Source organism: Dasypus novemcinctus, chromosome 5 (assembly GCF_030445035.2).
Source record: "Dasypus novemcinctus isolate mDasNov1 chromosome 5, mDasNov1.1.hap2, whole genome shotgun sequence".
NCBI lineage: Eukaryota > Metazoa > Chordata > Mammalia > Cingulata > Dasypodidae > Dasypus > Dasypus novemcinctus.
In genome coordinates, this window is record NC_080677.1 from 25076510 (window position 1) to 25094663 (window position 18154).

The following is an 18154-nucleotide window of genomic DNA, read 5'->3' on the forward strand; positions in this document are numbered from 1 at the left end:
AACTAAGCCTACCTAACAGTAAATCTCTTGACTTAATATAGAAGCTTCTCTAGTTCTGCTCCCTTTGCGCCTGGGCCATGCAACCTGTTTCAAAGTTCTCCATATTTTTCTTCCACCTTCTGGTTTCATGACTCATTATCTCTCCACTGGTCTACCTCAGGGGCCTCCCCCTCTTCCTTTGACTAAAAATCCTACCTTCTCTCCACTGCCAATGATGTCTCTGGGAAAAGTTCTAGTCAAGTCTCTCCCTTGCTTCATGCCCTCCCAAGGCTGGATCCTCAGCCCTAGAGCACAGCTTCCCATCTGGGCGCCACAGCCCATGGGTGGCTGTTTGGGTAATGGGTGAGAGGGACACTGTCTCCTGCCTTATTGCTTTGCTCTCCCTCTACTTGGAGCACCCACCCCACTTTTCTTTGCCAGGCTCACTCTATTTCATCCTTCAAAGCTCATCTCTAAATGCCAACTTCTCATCCTTCTCCCCCCACATTAACCTCCAGCTGGCTTGCTCAAAATTAATGTGATGGAGAACCACAGGGAGCATGGATTTTATATATGTTTTGTCACTCAATTGGCTTAATTAAACCCAGTGTAGCAATATGACTCAAAAGTCAGAAAGGTCCCTCCAAGGAGCGGATGTTTGGGTTTTTAGTTCAGAGTCTGCGTAATCACTGGCATTAGTTTCTTTTCCCCAGGTATTTATTCTGAGCAACTGGAGCTTTCGTTTCTCAGAATTAAAATCCTGGGTTCTAAAAAGGCTTGTACTTCAGGATTCAGACTATTTTTGCTTGCTCCCGAGGGTTAGGTTAGGAGAGAGCTAATTAAAATATTCTTGGTGTCTGTCCCCTAAGGCAGTCTTTCTCTCCCACAGGAGGAGCTTTCCAGCTCACTTCCTTGATATTTGTCAGATCTGGATGAATGTGAGTGACAAAGAGAGGCAAGAGGAGCAGAAAATCAACAAGGAAAAACTCCACATAAAGCTGCTGAAGCCATGAAACTTGGGGTTTATCAAATTTGATTTTACTTTATTTATTTTGGGATCAAAAAAACCTTTTTATTGGGGGCAGATATGGCTCAAGCAGTTGAGAGCCTGCTTCCCACATGGGAAGTCCCAGATTCAGTTCCAGGTGCCTCCTAACAAAACAAAACAAAAACAACAAGCAAACCAAAGAAAAAACCAACTCAGGGGAGCCTGTATTGCTCGGGGGTTGAGTACTGGCTTCCCACGTACGAGGTCCCAGGTTCAGTCCCTGGCTCCATTACCTACTCACACCTGCACACACACCCTTCTTTATTGCCCCAGCCATTGTGGGGTAGCGGGTGAGGTGGGCAGCACAGGGCCCGTTCTGACCTCTTGAAGAAAGGAAGCGCTATGGCCAGGTGGGTGGAAACAGCCTCCCTCCAGTTCACAGATGGCACAGGTTGCTCTGACAGGCTCCCCATCTTCAACCCAAGGAGTGTGACCACCATGACGCCACCCCTGGGAGTAACCCAAGTCTGGCTTACATTGCTCTGGCCTGGCTGGGGGAACCTAGGCCCCAAATTGTAGGGGAACATGGGCCCAAGAGCTGGGAGGCCCTCAGAGAGCAGAAAGAAGGGGCTGCATGGGCTGGAGGATGCCAGGACGTGGGCACACGCTCCCCTAACGAAGCTTTTAGTAAACTCGGTGGTGGGAGGGGCGTGCTCCAGCCTGTCACCAGTACAGTCTACATCTATTCAGTTACTCAAATAACTAGAATGCTTCACTAAGACATTCAAATTAATCTTTTAGTTGTCACGGATATATGTAAAAGGAACACAAATACTTTGGGTGTTAATATTGTCCATTAATAATATTCTTTATAAAAATATTGTAGGGCATATAAATTACACCTAAATAAAACTTAAAAATCACATATTAGTCATCATTTGGCTGAGTTGAACTTGATATAGCTTATTTATAAAGTATATCACAGCACATCTTGAAAAAGAAAATGCATCATTTTAGATCTTAAACCCTTTATTTATTACATTGCAAGACATCTTCTTTTTGGACATCCGTGGGTTTTGATTTTGTTGACATTTTCACTTACCCAAAGAAAAACAAGAGTCAGGAAAATCACAGGATGACTAGTAGTAACCTATCAGTGAGTTATAGCAGATGTGTGGATTATTCTTTGTTTGGACTGGTGGTAAACCAACCATTTGTTAAAGACTTTCTCTCCAATAATTATGTTAGGAGTTACCAAATAGGGCTGAACTTAGAATCTCTAGAAATGGCTACAGGCTTTCATTTTATACATGGGATAGTCACACAGTTGATGTAAGATGGCTTATATCAATGCATCTTAAAATGCTCCAAGATTCTGAGGCGAGATTTCATCATAAGTTGTACAAGAGTTTCTCCAAATATCTGTTCATGTGCAATAAAATTAACATGTCATCCAGATGCCCATTAATCTCGACATGTGACATGTAAGTGACCACATCCATCATACACACATATATAATTAGGAACTCAAGGAACATGTAAAGATGGCAAGAAATTATTTGACTCTTTGGTTATGCCCTAGTGACAAATATATATTTCTTGGCAACTAGCCAATCAGATTTCAAAATAATATTGGCCCATGAGCTTACCCCTCACTTGACATGCACCATTAGGGCCGTCACCAGTCAATAGCCATCTCTCTGAGGCATACATTCCTTTCTTTGAAAATATGAAATGCCCCCCCTGCTCCCCCCCATAAATTCACCCTCCTTCAGAAAAACACATTTCCCACTCAACTGCAAATCCTGACTCAAAGCTAAAATTAATGCAGGCAGGCAATTTAGGGTTCTTAGAAAACTTCCTTAAAAATGACAAATGTATGCAATGTTAAAGCCATCTAAAATGTCTGCATGCTACCTTCTTAAATTAAAAATGCTTGGTTTATTTATACAGTTTATCCAATGGTTTACAGATCAGGATCCTAGAAATAATACATGTCTTATAGCAAAAAATATACATATAATAATCCACCTGTAGTTCATATAAATGATGAAATGCTTTTGTATAGATCTATATATCTATATATATATACACTTTTATACTCTGTGTGTGTGTGTGTGTGTGTGCACTTGGCAGAATTGACACACAAATACTGCAGTCCTTCATTGGCTATTCCACTTCAGTGTCAAGGACACCAGGTGTTAAAGTCTTAAGAACTGGAAGAAGGTCACCGCTGAGGACAAAGGACTGGCTTGATGCACCTTCCCTTGTGAAGGACTAAGTTTGCGGGACAGTGGCAACCTGCAATGCATGGCTTATTGCAGGGACCGATCTCATTCCAGTTGTCACAAGTCTTGATGCATCCTGGGCCACAGGTATCATACACAGCACCGTGCTTACACTGGGTGGCTGAAAAAGAGGAAGATAGGTGAGAAAGGGCCATGTCAATTTACCCTCGCCCCAACACCATTCCTGGGGAATCACCTGCACTATAAACATAGCATTAAAGTCAACCTGCTCAGCCAGGGAACTTCAAAATAAAATAGAATTTCAAAGCATTTTATTCACAGATAAAACAAACTATAAATTAGTACGCCTTCAAGAAAATCTATAGGTTTATTTAGTTATGGAGAATACTATGAAAAATTAACTCCAAATAGTCCTCCAAGGTATTGAGCTGTGATGAATTGGCACATATTGTGCAACCACATCAATATTCAGATTTACAGAATTACACATAGACATACACAAATCCTACCAAGCATATTGGAAATGTGTGACATTTTAATCAAACTGATTGGGTGGTTGGATTAATCAATCTTAGGCAAGTTATGAGAATCATGGGGTAGAGTCAAATAGAGAAAAAATCAGATGTGCAACTGGGAAGAAGCTGGCTGGCTGGGTCAGAGAATATAAAAATGATAAGAAAGCCAAGTCATAATCAATTTCCTAGCTGTGTTAAGTTAGAGCTAAAATGATTTTGACAGTACTCTGAGAGTTCTTGAAAATTCGTGAATAGATTTGTCAGAAAAATAATGCAAACATTCTGGATGTTTTCTGACTCGCAGATTTTTCCATATGAATTATTTCCATTGCTAATCAATGGAGCTATACCTCATTCTCATGAATAGGAATGTGGACACATGTAGAAACTTAGGACAGGGACTCTCCAAGAGTACCAATAACAGTCCAACTTGTATGTGACACAGCTCCAGACAAAAGTAATAGCAATGGAAGAGCATCATAAGCTTAAATGCCTCTAATGTTGTCTATGCAGTTTGCAGAGCAGTATCTGGTAAAGAACAACGCAACTGGAAAACTGAAAAACAGGATCAGTTTTCAGGCAAGTGGGCCTGACCTTGAGTCTTTCAGATAATATATTTAGAGATATTACAGAACATTCCTGTTAGTCTGTATTTAACTAACAAGTTCATAAGAAATGTAAAAGCAAATTTTTTGAAAGTTCTTCAAATATTCATTATACTAGGTAAAAAAAAAAAAAGAGATGCCCTATCCAGAAAGCTCAACTACCTTTCAGGAGCTCTTATGATTAGAAACCTGAACTACATGAAACATAAAATTTTGAGAAACTGATTGGACCAAATTTAAAATACTTGGCTCTACAATTAACATTTTTCACCATGGTTTCTAATTTCTGTCTTAAGAACTGATATAGTTACCTTTATCCCAGCTGTTAACTAAATATATGCTAACCACCTGTGCTGAATGAAGCCACTGTATAAGGTGTTTTGGTGAAGAGACAAAAGTCATGGTCATCTGATATATCAACAGAGGGATGTGTTATTTGGTAGGTAACTACCAATCACTGTATTGAAAACATCAATTATAGCCTTGTTGATTCCTATGCCTAGTTTTCTCTCTCACCTTTGTGAGGTATCTTCTCAAAGGTAACATCCTATCTAAAACAGTACATTCTCTACCTCTTTTCTTTATTTTTCCTTCTTTATTTATATCACTACCTGACATTCTATTAGCTCACTGTCTGTCTTCCCCACTAGAATGTAAACTTCCTGAGTACAGAGTTTTTGTCTGGTCTACTGCTACATCTCCAGGCTTAGGGGTTCCTCTCTTCCTGGGGCTGGCTTCTCTTTCTTCTGTATGCTTACTTCCTGGGGCTCCAGCTTAAGACTTTAGCATCAAACTCCAACATCAAAAACTGCAATATCAAAATCTCCAACTCTGTCCTTTGCCATGTTTTTTCTCTGAGTCTCCACCCACCCTACTGATGTGGCCCAATCAAGGCCCTAATCATAATTTAATCATGCCCAGGTACAGATCAGTTTATAAACATCATCCAATATCCATTTTTGTTGGTTTTTTTTTTTTTTTTAAATATGGAATGCTTCACGAATTTGCGTGTCATCCTTGCGCAGGGGCCATGCTAATCTTCTCTGTATCGTTCCAATTTTAGTATATGTGCTGCCGAAGCGAGCACCCAATATCCATTTTTGGAATTCATAACTATATCAAACTGCTACAACTCGCCAGCCCCAGGTGATTTTAATGTGCAGTCAGGATACAGAACTGGCCCCATAAACTACCCTCACATCTGTGCTCTAGTCACTTTGGAGACTCATCAGATTTTCGCAAATGAGAAGACAGCCAGCAATTCCAAAATGGAAGCAGGTGAACAATGGAAGCTCCTACTGTTTCCCATCATCTTCCACCTCAAACCCCACAGCAGCCCTTCCCTAATCTCAAATATGAGCACCAAGCCTCTTTTGTTGATGGATCAAGACCATCTGCATGAGCATTCTCAACTCACCAGCTCCCTCCCCCCCACTACCCTCTCCTCATTTATTTTCATTTATCCTTGATTGGCTGTTCCTGTTTTCTATCCCATGGCTTCCAAGAACTTGCCCTATTACTCATCCTTCTCACTTGCACATTCAATTTCTCCCCCCTCCATTGACTCCAGCCTCTAAATATTAGAAACATTTTCAATTCAACCCTCGTGTTTAAAATATCCCCTAACCTATTAGGCTTTCTTTCTTTTTCCTTTCATCTCCAAACTTCATAGAAGAGCTGTGTATTCATTTTACCCTATTCAGCAATCAACCAATATTTAACCCTTGACAATCTGTCTTTCCCACCCTCCACTTTACTGAAGCAGCTCTTGCCAAAGTTTTCACTAATGACTATCCACCGACATACTGGCAATCCTCATTCTCTCATGACCTCTCTGCATAATATTTAATAATTTGTCAATTTTTATTTTATTTTCCCAACACTGACCTCTCCTGGTTTTTCTGCTGCTAGAACATCTTTCTCTCTCAGGCTCCTTTTCCTACTACCTGGCACTTAATATTCAAATTTATGCCAAGATTTGTCTCCTGGCAGTCAGTGTCTGTGAGTGCCACTCCCCCATCAGTTACTGAAGTTTTTTTCTATTACTTCCAGTTAGAGAACTCTGAAATCTATTATTATTAGCTCTAGTTTTCTTCTAAATCTAGTCATTTCCCAAGTCAACTCAAATGTCACCTCCTTCCTCTGCAATCCCACTGCACTTTTCACATTATAGTCATTTATTATATTTTAATTCACCATTTACAGTGCAGATATGGATATGTTCATAAGGGTTTCCTGAGGCTATTTTAAAATATATTTTTCTCACCCTATCCCAAAGATATTTTTAAAATTTATTGAAATATATCACTCATATGTAAACATACGTAAACAATAAATGTATAATAGCTGTGAACTTACAAAACAAACATACATAACATCAAACATATATAACATCTAACCCTACCACCAATAACTTGCATTGTTTTTAAACCTTTTTAATTAATGATTAAAGAGTATTGTCAAAATATTACTACTAAACAAAGTATTTTTCTCCTAACCAATCTGATTATTATTATCTTTATATCATTTATATATGAACATACATAGACAATTAAGTGTACAGTAAAAGTTGTAAATTTACAAAACAAACATGCATAACATCATACAGGGGTCCCATACATTAACCCTCCACCAACACCTTGCATTGTCATGAGACGTTTGTTACAAACTGTGAAAGAACACTGTCAAAATCTTACTACTAATCATAGTCCTTGTCTTTCATTTGGTGTGTTTTTCCCCAACTAATCCTATTATTATTCTTTAAATGTATTTTTTTTATGACAGAAGTTGTAAACTTATAAAGCAATCATGCACATGTGTAGAATTCCCAAACACCACTCTTCCATCAACATACCACACTGTGGTGGAACATTTGCTACAGATAAAATAATATAATCTGATTATTGCCATGTCCATAGTATACATTTGGCTCACATTTTCCATACTGTCTCAGTATCAACACAGCACATCTTTCACACAGATGCAAGAATATTAACTAACCACAGTCCATAGGTCACTCCAGCTATATATTTCCCATGCTTCTCCATATTCCCAACACCCTGCAGTAGTGATATACATTTGTTCTAGCTAACAAATGACACTCTTGCATCTGTACCATCAACCACAATTCTCACCCACCTCTTGGTTTACTGTGCTATCCACTTCCTAGATTATTCTCTAGCATTCTGTCAACTGACATTTACATAACTAGACTACCATTTTCAGCCACATCCTCATTTATAAACTAGATAATACTCACTGTGTGTTACCATCCAGTCTACACATTTCCACACTTTTACAGTAAAGCTAATTAAAACTTCTACATACATTAAACATCAGTAGTCCACTCAGTCCTTCTCTTATCTCCTTTAAAAATCCACCACCTACCACCAGGTCTTGAAGATATTTTCCTACAATTTCTTCTAGAAATTTTATGGTTCTTCTTTTATTTTTAGTTTTTTGATCCATTTTGAGTTAGTTTTTGGATAAGGTGTGAGACAGGGGTCCTCTTTCCTTCTTTCAGCTATGGATGTCCAATTCTTTCAGCACCATTTGTTGAATGGATTGTTCTGCCCGAGCTGTGTGAGTTTGACAGGCTAGTCAAAAATCACTTGACCATACCTGTGAGGGTCTGTTTCTGAACCATAAATTTGGTTCCATTGGTCTATTGTGTCTGTCTTTAGGCCAGTACCATGTTGTTTTTACCAATATAGGTAGGTATTATCATTTAAAGCCTGGAAATGAGGGTTCACTTTTCCTTTGTATGATGTTTCTGGCTATTCAGGACTCCTTGCCCTTCCAAATAAATTTAATGATTGTGTTTTCAATTTTTTCTTTAATGCTGGTGGAATTTTTATCAGGATTACATTAAATCTGTATATCAGTTTGCGTAGAATTGACATCTTAATGATATTCTGTTTTCCAATCCATGAGCATGGAATGTTCTTCCAGTTATTTAGGGCTTTTTTTGATTTATTTTAACACTGAGTTGCAGTTTTCTGAATACAAGTGCTTTATATCATTGGTTAAGTTTATTCCTGACTATTTGAGTAAACCTGTCATATTTTATTTTCACCACTCTTTTGACACTTTTGGTTAATTTTATTGATATAATCTCCATTTCCAGACTTTCTTCCAGGCCCCTCTCTTCTGTCTTTTCTTTTTAGGCTCTAGCACACCCTTTACTATTTCCTGAAAATCTGGTCTCTTGCTTAGAAATTCTCTCAGTTTCTGTTTATCTGTGAATATTCTAATTTCGCCCTCATTTTTGAAAGACAGTCTTGCTGGATATAAGATTCTTGGCTGCAAGTTTTTCTCTTGTAGTATCTTAAATATATCAGACCACTGTCTTCTTGCCTCCATGGTTTCTGGTGAGAAATCAGCACTTAATCTTATTGGATATCCCTTATATGTTATGCATTGCTTTTCTCTTGCTGTTCTCAGAATTCTCTCTGTCTTTGGCCTTTGACATTCTGATAAGTACGTGTCTTGGAGTTGGTCTATTTGGATTTTTTTTGATAGGAGTATGTTGTGCTTCTTGGACATGAATATCTATGTCCTTCAAAAGGGTTAGGAAATTTTCTACCATTATTTCTTCAAATATTCCTTCTGCCCCTTTTTCCTTTCTCTTCTCCTTCTGGGACACCCATGACATGTATGTTTGCACATCTTTTGCTGTCATTTAGTCCCTGAGACCTTGTTCAATTTTTCCATTCTTTTCTTCATCTGTTCTTTTGTATGTTCACTTTCAGAGGCCACTTCTTCAAGCTCACCAATCCTTTTTTCTGCCTCCTCAAATCTGCTATTATATGATTCCAATGTTTTTTAAATTTCATTTATTATACCTTTCATTCCCATAAGGTCTGCTATTTTTCTATGGATGCCTTCAAATTCTTCTTTGTGCTCATCCAGTGTCTTCTTAATATCCTTAATCTCTTTAGCTGTCTCATTGAATTTATTAAGGAGATTTGTTTGAACATCTATAATTAGTTGTTTCAACTCCTTTATGTCATCTGGAGGCTTATCATTTCCTTAACTGGGCCATAGCTTCAAGTTTCTTGGTGTGGATTGTAATTTTCTGTTGGTGTCTTTGCATATGGTTTACTAGAGTATTTTTTCTGGGTGCATTTTTTCTCTCTAGTTTAGGGCTTCCTATCATTTCTCCCTTGCTGGTTATGCAGTAGGAGCCAAGCAGGCAGTTGGCGCTGTAAGCTGTGGAGGCTCAAGCTGCCCTCATTGCACCAGGGACCAATGAAGTTTCTTCCAACTTTCTCCTTTACCAGGGGCAGGGACAAAGTCACAGCTATGTGGAATAATCCATGTGCAGGCCTAGACTGTAGTTGCCCAGAGAGACTGATAAAGCTTCACATTCCTTTCTCCCCTACTTGGGGCAGGGATGGACCTGCAGGTGTGGGCAGCAATCTATGCAGAGTGGGTCCTAAGATGACTGCAGTTGCCCTGGTAGCCTTCTGATTTTATGTCTATGCCAGCCAAAGTTCCCTGCAGTTACCTGTATAGGCTGGTGCAGGGCTCCTCAGGCTCCTCCCCACCAGAGATGGGGCTGAAGCCTAGGGGGCTGCAGTTGATCTGCATTAAGAAACTGTCAGCCTGGCTTCCCCTCAGGCTGGGGGCAGAGTTAGAATGGTGGCTACTGGCCTCTTTCTGACTTGGGCTGGTTATTACCCCAGCTGTTCCCAGGGTTATCTCTTAGCCAGCCAAGTCTCCCAAACAGTAGCTGAAATCAGCAGCCAACCATCTCTCCTCCTCCCCTATTTCTGGGAAATGGAGCTTCCAATTCCTGTCACAGAGCAGCTCCTGGGGCAGCTGGTGTTGCCAGAGTAGGACAATCACTGGCCTCTGTGGCTTGGCCAGTAATTTCCTGGAGAGGCTGGCACAGGTCCCCACAGCTTCCTCCCTGCTAGAGGAGGCACTGGGGCCTAGGCTAGACCTGCAATATGATATGGATGGAAAGAAGCCAGTCCCCACCAGCACTGGGATTCTCAGTCCCCCTCACTTCCCTTCGTGACAGGCGTGGAGTTAAGATGGTGGCTCCTGGCCTCTTTCTGACTTGGATAGGCTCAAGCTTTCGCTGTTCTCAGGATTATACTGTAGCACACTGAATTTCCTCATCAATAGCTGAAATTGGTGCCCAACAATCTCTTCCTCTCCTGTTCTGGGGAAGTGGAGCTTTTGATTCCAGCTGCAGAACAGCTCCTGAGATGGCTTGTGCCTCCAGTGGAGGAGGGCATCCATGGCATGGAGCACTCTATTTATGAGTCTTCTCTGCAGATGGGCAGCCTCCTTCTTCCATTCCTTCAAGGATGCTGCAGGGTGCTCTTCTGGTGCCTGGAGCCCCCAAACAGGTGCTTCAGCCAGCTCCAGAGAGCTCTGGGTGTTTGCTAACTGCCCTGTAGCAGGAGCTGACTCTAGGAGCTCCTTACTCTGCCATCATCTTGCTGGTTCTTCCCCCAAAGATTTTTTATCTAAGTCAGCAGTGGAGCCCTGGAAGCTATAGTTTTAAAAAGCTCCCAGGGTCACTCTGACATGCACCCCAATTAAAGAGAGGTGAGCCACTGAGACCTGGACTTCTAAGAGTAGAGTGACCCAAAGTTCTGGTCCAGAGCCATGTATAGAGGAGCAGCTCAATAAATTCCTGTTGGATGATGTATTCCTCTTAGCAACATTTAATCTATTATCCCAATTCCCAATGTGGATTCTATTTGCCAGCCTTGAGCTCATTTTCTACTCTGCTGCTTCCATAATGCCTCTTTCAACTCACTTCACCCTCCAGAAACTTTGCTCCTCTTCAAATCTTGCAGAGGACCCTTCTAGTATGAGAATGATTTTGCAGAATTTCCTCTCCCCACCCAGAGTTCTTTCTTTTCTCTCTCTTATAGACATTGTCTCTCCCATGCTTCTCCTTTTTCTGACCTCACAATTATTTTCTTATTTTGCTGCCATTTGACTTTCTAACATGCTTCTGTGACATCTTACCTTTAGACTACCGAAAAATGATATTTTTCTCACAGCCTAGAGTTAGACGGGAGAATGTAGAAAATGAAGAACTCTGAGAAAAATAATCTTCCTATCTAGTTTTCATCTTATAGACACCATCTTCAGTTCAATTCAAATGAAGTCAGTAAACATCTACTGAGTGTCTGCTATGTGCTGGACATTCTGTTAGGCCTGGGGTTTCAAATGTCAATCAGATATCATCTCTGAAGACCAGCCACAATAGGCTGGACTTATCATGAAATAGGTGAGACTGACATACAAAAAAAATTTCTTAGAAATTGTGAGATATATCATATTAGACCTCGAGAACAAAGTACCGTGGAAGAGTAAAAGAGAGGGGCATCAGCACAATGTTGGTGGGGAGCTGGACATCAAAGAAGACTTCAGAGAACTGATTCCACTTGAGTCTTAAAGGTGAGTAGAAACTTGCCAGTGGCAGAAAGAACTCAGGCAGAGAGGGCAGTGAGTGGAAAGGTAGGGGCATGGGCAACAGCAAGTTATGTGGTTTAATTTGGGAATGACCACCTTTGGTGTTTTGGGGGAGAGCATGGAATTTGAGGAGGGAGAGTGTAAGCAACAAAGCCAGAGAAGTAGGTATAGGCCGGAGTCCACAAAGGACCCTGTAAGTCTTGGTAAAGGGGAGCCTTGGAAGGGTTTCAAGCTGGGGGGTGACCATGGTCAGATCTGCCCCCACTATGATACACCTTTTAAAAGACCCTGGATAGATAACAATGGCTTAGAACCAGCTTTACCCTACTGTGAATTCATTTTTCCCCCCAAACTTATGAAAAGCAAAAGATATTTTTGGAATTTCATTTACAAAAGTACAATTAAAAAGAATAATTTAAAAAACAAACAGGAAACTATCAAAGTGATTAGGGTTTGTGTGTATTTATTCTCAAGGTTGTCTTCAGGCAGCTCTGGTACCAGCAAGTCTGGCTTTATAGATAAATATGGCTCTGTGCCCAAAGGAGTTCAGCTATCTCCATGTCCCCCAAAGGGGTACTAAGGGACAGGAAATGGAGGTGATAGTATCAGACTCCTAAACATTTACAAAAGGCATCCAGTCTGCCAGGGAAAAGTCCAGTGTGTACCATTAGAGTAGAGTTGCTGCAGAAAAGGGGCTAGAATCGCCTGAGGTTTGTGGAGGGGGAGGCTGCCCATATAACCCAGCAAGACCTACTGATGAGCTGCATGAGGACAGGCCTACCCTCCTGGAATATCCCAGCACCATTTTCATTTCCAAAATGCATTACCTGAGCATGCACTGACAATTAGTGTCAGCAATGGGCAAGTGGCAGAAATTCTGCAAGGGATAGCAATGATCCAGGGAAGAAGATTGAAACAAATTTACAGGGTCAGAATATACAAGCAACACCTACCAATGATAAGGAACAAGGAATAAAAATTGAAAAGTCACTGTAGTTAATAAAGATTTTGATACCAAATATTTGGATGAATTAGTTGACATTGTATATAAATAATAGGTGAACATGTAATCATATGTATATTTATATTTTTCTACAATGTTCTTGCTCATCTATGTTCTCATAATGATTAAGAAAGATGGCTAGGATGCAAATTGGCCTGGGTTCGGTTCCCAGCTCCCTTGCTTTCTAAGTCTGACGTTTAGCAAATTACTTAACTATTCTAAGCCTCAGTGTCTTTATTAGTAAAAGATATGAATAAAATATTACCTTATAGATTATTATGGGGATTAAGTAAGATGAAACATAATAAAATGCTAGTGTAGTCCTTGGGGCAAATGATGTGCTTAGAAAATAGTAAGTTTAATATAAATTATTATCATTAAAATTTAAATACCTTCACTCTTGCCCTTAGCTTATTGTAAATAGTGATTCACATGCTAAACTAGAATTCTACTACTTTTTCTTGCCGTTATAGGATATATACTATGCATAGATAGTCATGATGGTTTCCAGGCTAGCCTTTGGAATGTAAGTTGTTCATCTAGATTTGCTTGCCTAGCTGGCTTCTTATTTTTTCACCTTCCAAGCTTTTTACTCTGGGAAATTTCTATTCCCTGTCTTGAGTAGACCCAAGTGTGGCCATGAGTCAAAGTTTCCAGGAGCTAAAAACAAGTAAAGGGTATATATTAATAGTCAATATTCTAGGTGGTTCTGAAATTAATCTACTGAGATGCTGCACATGCCTGAATTTATTTAATGGACTCACCGTCAATCTGTGGAAGTCTAGAATGTGTGTGTGTACAAGGTTCCCCTCCCTCTGACTGTACATTGATGGCTTTGTATTTCACACGGATGGCTCCACTAATTTCAAGTGGTAAATGGAACCTTTCAGGAACCATATTCCTTTTCCATTAGAAAAGCAATTTTAGCTCCAGAGACTTAGTCCCTGAAATTAGAATGCTGGGGTGAGACGGGTAGTCTTCAAATGCAGTATGTGCACTGGCATTGTGCTAAGTACAGCTCTGGGCCATATATTCTGTCTAATACGATCCCAATCACAGTGCTACCACAGCTAATAAGGTTCATACAGTTCCGTGGAGCACTGCATTACACCAGGATGGCAGATGGGGCTTGACTCCATTTACTTTAGTTATTATCTGGTGGATTTCAAGGAAGGAGGACTTAAAATAGAGAAAGAGACCTGAGAGTAGTCAAGAGGCAGCCCCTCCAAAACACCCTGCATATTTCCACCAACCACTGATGCATTAGGTTAGAGATCAGCCATTAAGCTTCATCTTTCAGCAGCCTCAGCCCACCTTAATGCAAAGTATTTTTATCAAATCAATACTCTTCTGAGAATGCAGCATTTATAGAAAGTGAACTCTGGCATAAAGATTGGACTTGGCTTTGCAGAGGGGAGAGCAAATCCCCAAAGGAAGTCAGAGGGAGATAAAAGGATTCAGGTGCTTGTCCAAGGACACAAACTAGTGACTGTGTCAAAGGGAAGCTTAAGGAAACTTTAGCAACCCCAAAACACCCATTATCCTCCCCTCAAAATCACTCAAACAGACAAACTAACTCAGTGGTTTCAATTCTAGAAGCAGGTTAGAATCACCTGGAGAGTTTTTAAAACAAACGTAAGCCAGATTGAAGCAGGAGATCCAAGCATGGGCCCTGGCGCGGGTTTCCTAATTTTTTTAAGATCCTGGAGTGACTCCAATGGTCAGCCAGGCTGGGCTAAGTGAAAACGATGTCCCTAGGCTGTGAACACAGCTTCAAGGCTATTCTTGACCCCTCTTCCAACCAGGCAACCACTCTTATTCTCCCTCTACAGATACAGATACCCTCCTATACAGACATTCTAGAGTAAGCAATGGCATGAACTGCCTTCTTCTCCAATGTCAGAGCTAAGATTTCAGGACTAGAGTAGAAAGCTGCAAACCCTGGTCTCTTCAATTTAGGCAAACTTGGTCCTTCACAGAAAAGGCTTGCCAGCCCTTAAACTAAGTGACCAAATAGGTAGGCACCTGACCTTCACATCTAAATGACAGCCACAGTTACCACTGATTGAGCAATGGTGACTTGGCAACTCTTCTAGATATTTCACACACATTGTAACTAATCTTTATGACTGCATCATAGATATTATAAAATTCCACAAGAGATCTAGAATCTCCCCCCTTCTCTCCATATGCACTGCCACCATCTTATTCCAAGCCACCAGCATATTTTTCACCAGGACTACAATGCTAGCCTCCTGCCTGGTTTCAGTCTGGTGTCAAGACTTTCAGTCTTGTCCCCATTTAGGGCTATTCTCCACATAGTAGCCAGGGTAATCTCTTCAAAGCAGAAAGAGTTTTGCTTAAAACCCATCAGTGGCTTCCCCCTATTTCCATTTGTTTTCTATCCCTTTGTCCCTTCATCACACTCACCATAACTAGCAAGTACTTACGGTACTTTATTTTAATCTGGTTCCCCCACCAGTCTGCCAGCACCTCGATGACAGGGGCCTCATTTCTCTCACTCACCCCCTTTGCTTCACAATGCACAGTACTTGGCCACATCCCAATAAATGTTTGTTGCATGAACAAAGGAATTCATTTTACAAATATCAAATAAGCTAATGAACTTTTCTGAGGCCCAAAGAGAAAATAGCAACTATTATAGATATCTAACTCTCAGGGGGAAAAGAAAATTCTGCTATGATATGTTACCTCTTACCCTTCAAAATGTATCACTTTTATTTTGAAGACCTTAAATGACTGTAATTGTCCTGAATCTCCTTTGCTCCATGCATAACCTAAGCCACAGCTATGGTTGTCCATGTGCTAAGTACAGCCAGCTGGTAGTTTGAGATAGGGAGGATTTTGCAACAGTGGAAATCCTATAATTGTTAAAATGTGCTTCTTACAAAGCATTTCTCTTAAGTACTTTCTACCCTGTCCATTGAGTAGTGTTGTGTAATATCAAGTTGCAATCCACTTGGGTCACTGGTGGATTTTCTCTGTGGCCAAGTGGCTACTCATACCGGCAGGTCTGCACCATTGCCAGGTCCACAAGGAACCTCTGAGAAACGGATCTCCCAGGACCCTCTCACCTGCACAGTTCTGCTGAGGCTCCCAGTGGACTTTGATTCCCTCTCTCTGGCAGGCCCGGGTATATGCCAGGAACGACTCGCAGTAACAGTTTTTATGGACTGGACACTCGCACATATCTGTGACACAGGACCTGTGGGAACCAGTAGAGAGAAATGAACATTTTAAAATGTCAAATCATCAAGCACCCTAAATTTGAGTTGCAGAAGGGGGTGGGTGGGTGGATGGGGAACCCTGATTGGCCATTAGATGTCGCTATTTTAACTGGGGAATTTAAAACGGTACAAAAATTCTGCATGAAAACTAAATATTGGATACCTGTTTTAGTTTGCTAAGCTGCTCAAAGCAGATACCATGAAATACATTGGCTTTAACAGAGGGAATTTATTAGTTTACAAACTTACAGTTTTGAGACTGAGAAAAATGTCCAAACAAGGCACCATCAAGGTGATGCTTTTTTCCTGAAGACTGGCTGCCCAGGATCACAGACTCCTCTGTCACATGACAGGAACCTGGGGGTGTCTGCTGGTTTTTCTCCTTTCTTTTCCAATTCCATTGCTTTCAGCTTCTTGCTTCCATGGCTTTCTCTCTCTTTGTTTGAATTTCATTCTCTTATAAAGGACTTCAGTAAGAGGATAAAGAGCCACCCTGAACCAGGCCTTAACTGAAGTAACTTTATCAAAAGGTCCTACTTTCTCCCCAACCCCTCCCTAACAATTCATTGTGTGGGCTTCTCTCATCTAAAAGGTTGGTGGCTTTTGCTTGGGATCAGTGCTCTTTTTGTTGCTTTGCTGGTCACTGAAAACATTCCTGTTGTGAATAAGACTTGAAAGATTTGTAGATGTGATGTTCAGGCACAGGATGCTAACAGTTATATTACTATTCTTAGTTTGTAAATTGTCCTTGTGATACCATCTTGTTTTCTTTCGTAGGTATAAATAAAAACACTGTTGATGATTAAAAAAAAAAAAAAAAAAGGTCCTTCTTACCATAGGTTTACACCCACAGGAATGGATTAGCTTTTAGAACATGAGTTTCTGGGGTGTGTATAGTTCCAAACCACCACAATAACTCTGAACAATGTGATGTGATGCCCCCTTTCTTCTAGAACAGCACTGTTCAATAGGATTTTCTGCAATGATGGAAATGTTCTATAAACTGTCCAAAACAGTAGCCACTATCCACATCTGGCTATTGAGCACTTGAAATGTGGCTACAGTGGCTGAGGAGCTGAATTTTAAATTTTATTTCATTATAATTAACTTAAATGTAAATAACCACAAGTGGCTAGGGTGTAACTGATGGGAAGAGGTAGCAACCATTTAACATGCTGCCATTTTGTGAACAGTTTAGATATAAGAATAAATGGGATCCACCACAATGTAACAAAATAGTGAGCAACTTGATAAAAACATAAAATCCCACGGCTCTCTTCTCTGAAGACTTACATTTAAGATTAACAATATCTTAGAATCTTAGTCTTTGAGGAACACCAAGCACTCATTCTTTAGGAATGTAGAGTGACAAATTCCAAACAAAGCAAATATTTCAGGCTAGTCATTAGAAGGAGGAGATAGAGAATTGAACCAAGGTCTTTCTGTAGCTTAAGTTTGAAGACAGAAATGATGGGCCAGGACATAAAAAGAACTCTAAGGTGTTTAAACAAAAACTAACATGTTTTCAAGCACATTGCTCTCAGATATAATAATGTCCTTATGTGGTACATGACATTACAGTTTACAGAATTTTGTCACATATTATCAGCTGTTGGAAAGTAAACAGTACATATATAGTCCCTGTTTTATAAATAAAGTCATTTTTACAAAATGAACAGATGATCCAAAGTAACTGGCAAAAGAGGGAAGTCCTAACTCAGAAACTAGCGTTCTTTTTATCATACCATATTACCATCCTCATTATCTTCCAGCAACTTTACTAAACAATTTTCAGTTAACTTTTATGCAAGAGACAACCCAGATTAATAACATTAAACTACCCTTGTTTTCTTCATACCCTATTTGGCAAACACCCTTCCTTACAGAATTTAATTCAAGGCTGAAATAGATTATTTAGAATATTTAGAGAAAACCGCATTCAAAATTACAAATAGTGTAAGTAATCGTGGTAAGTGATCACAACACGGTCATCCAATGTTAATATGTCAACATTTTCTCTTGGTGTGTGATATGAGTGCACACCAATTACACAGGATGGGTAGCTGGCTCTGCATGCTGGCCTGTTGCCTGCTCTGAATAAGAACTAAGCAGCAAAAACCATAT

The 18154-nt window shown here is 40.2% G+C and overlaps 1 protein-coding gene and 1 non-coding gene across 5 annotated transcripts in view; both read right to left on the reverse strand.

Annotated features, from left to right (window-relative positions):
* Positions 1-1814: 1814 nt before the first annotated feature.
* BMPER (BMP binding endothelial regulator) overlaps positions 1815-18154 on the reverse strand; it is a 237774-nt gene continuing 221434 nt past the window's right edge. For all 4 annotated transcript variants that reach the window (XM_058296785.2, XM_058296787.2, XM_058296784.2 and 1 more), the window contains 2 exons: positions 15878-16008; positions 1815-3376 (listed from right to left, as the gene is read on the reverse strand). In XM_058296785.2, coding sequence (XP_058152768.1) covers positions 3195-3376; positions 15878-16008 — 313 coding nt within the window. In that variant the 3' untranslated portion in view covers positions 1815-3194. The remainder of the gene's footprint in view (positions 3377-15877; positions 16009-18154) is intronic.
* Positions 5317-5423, reverse strand: LOC111765138 (U6 spliceosomal RNA). Its single transcript, XR_002797556.1, has one exon. It is a non-coding gene; the product is annotated as a U6 spliceosomal RNA (small nuclear RNA).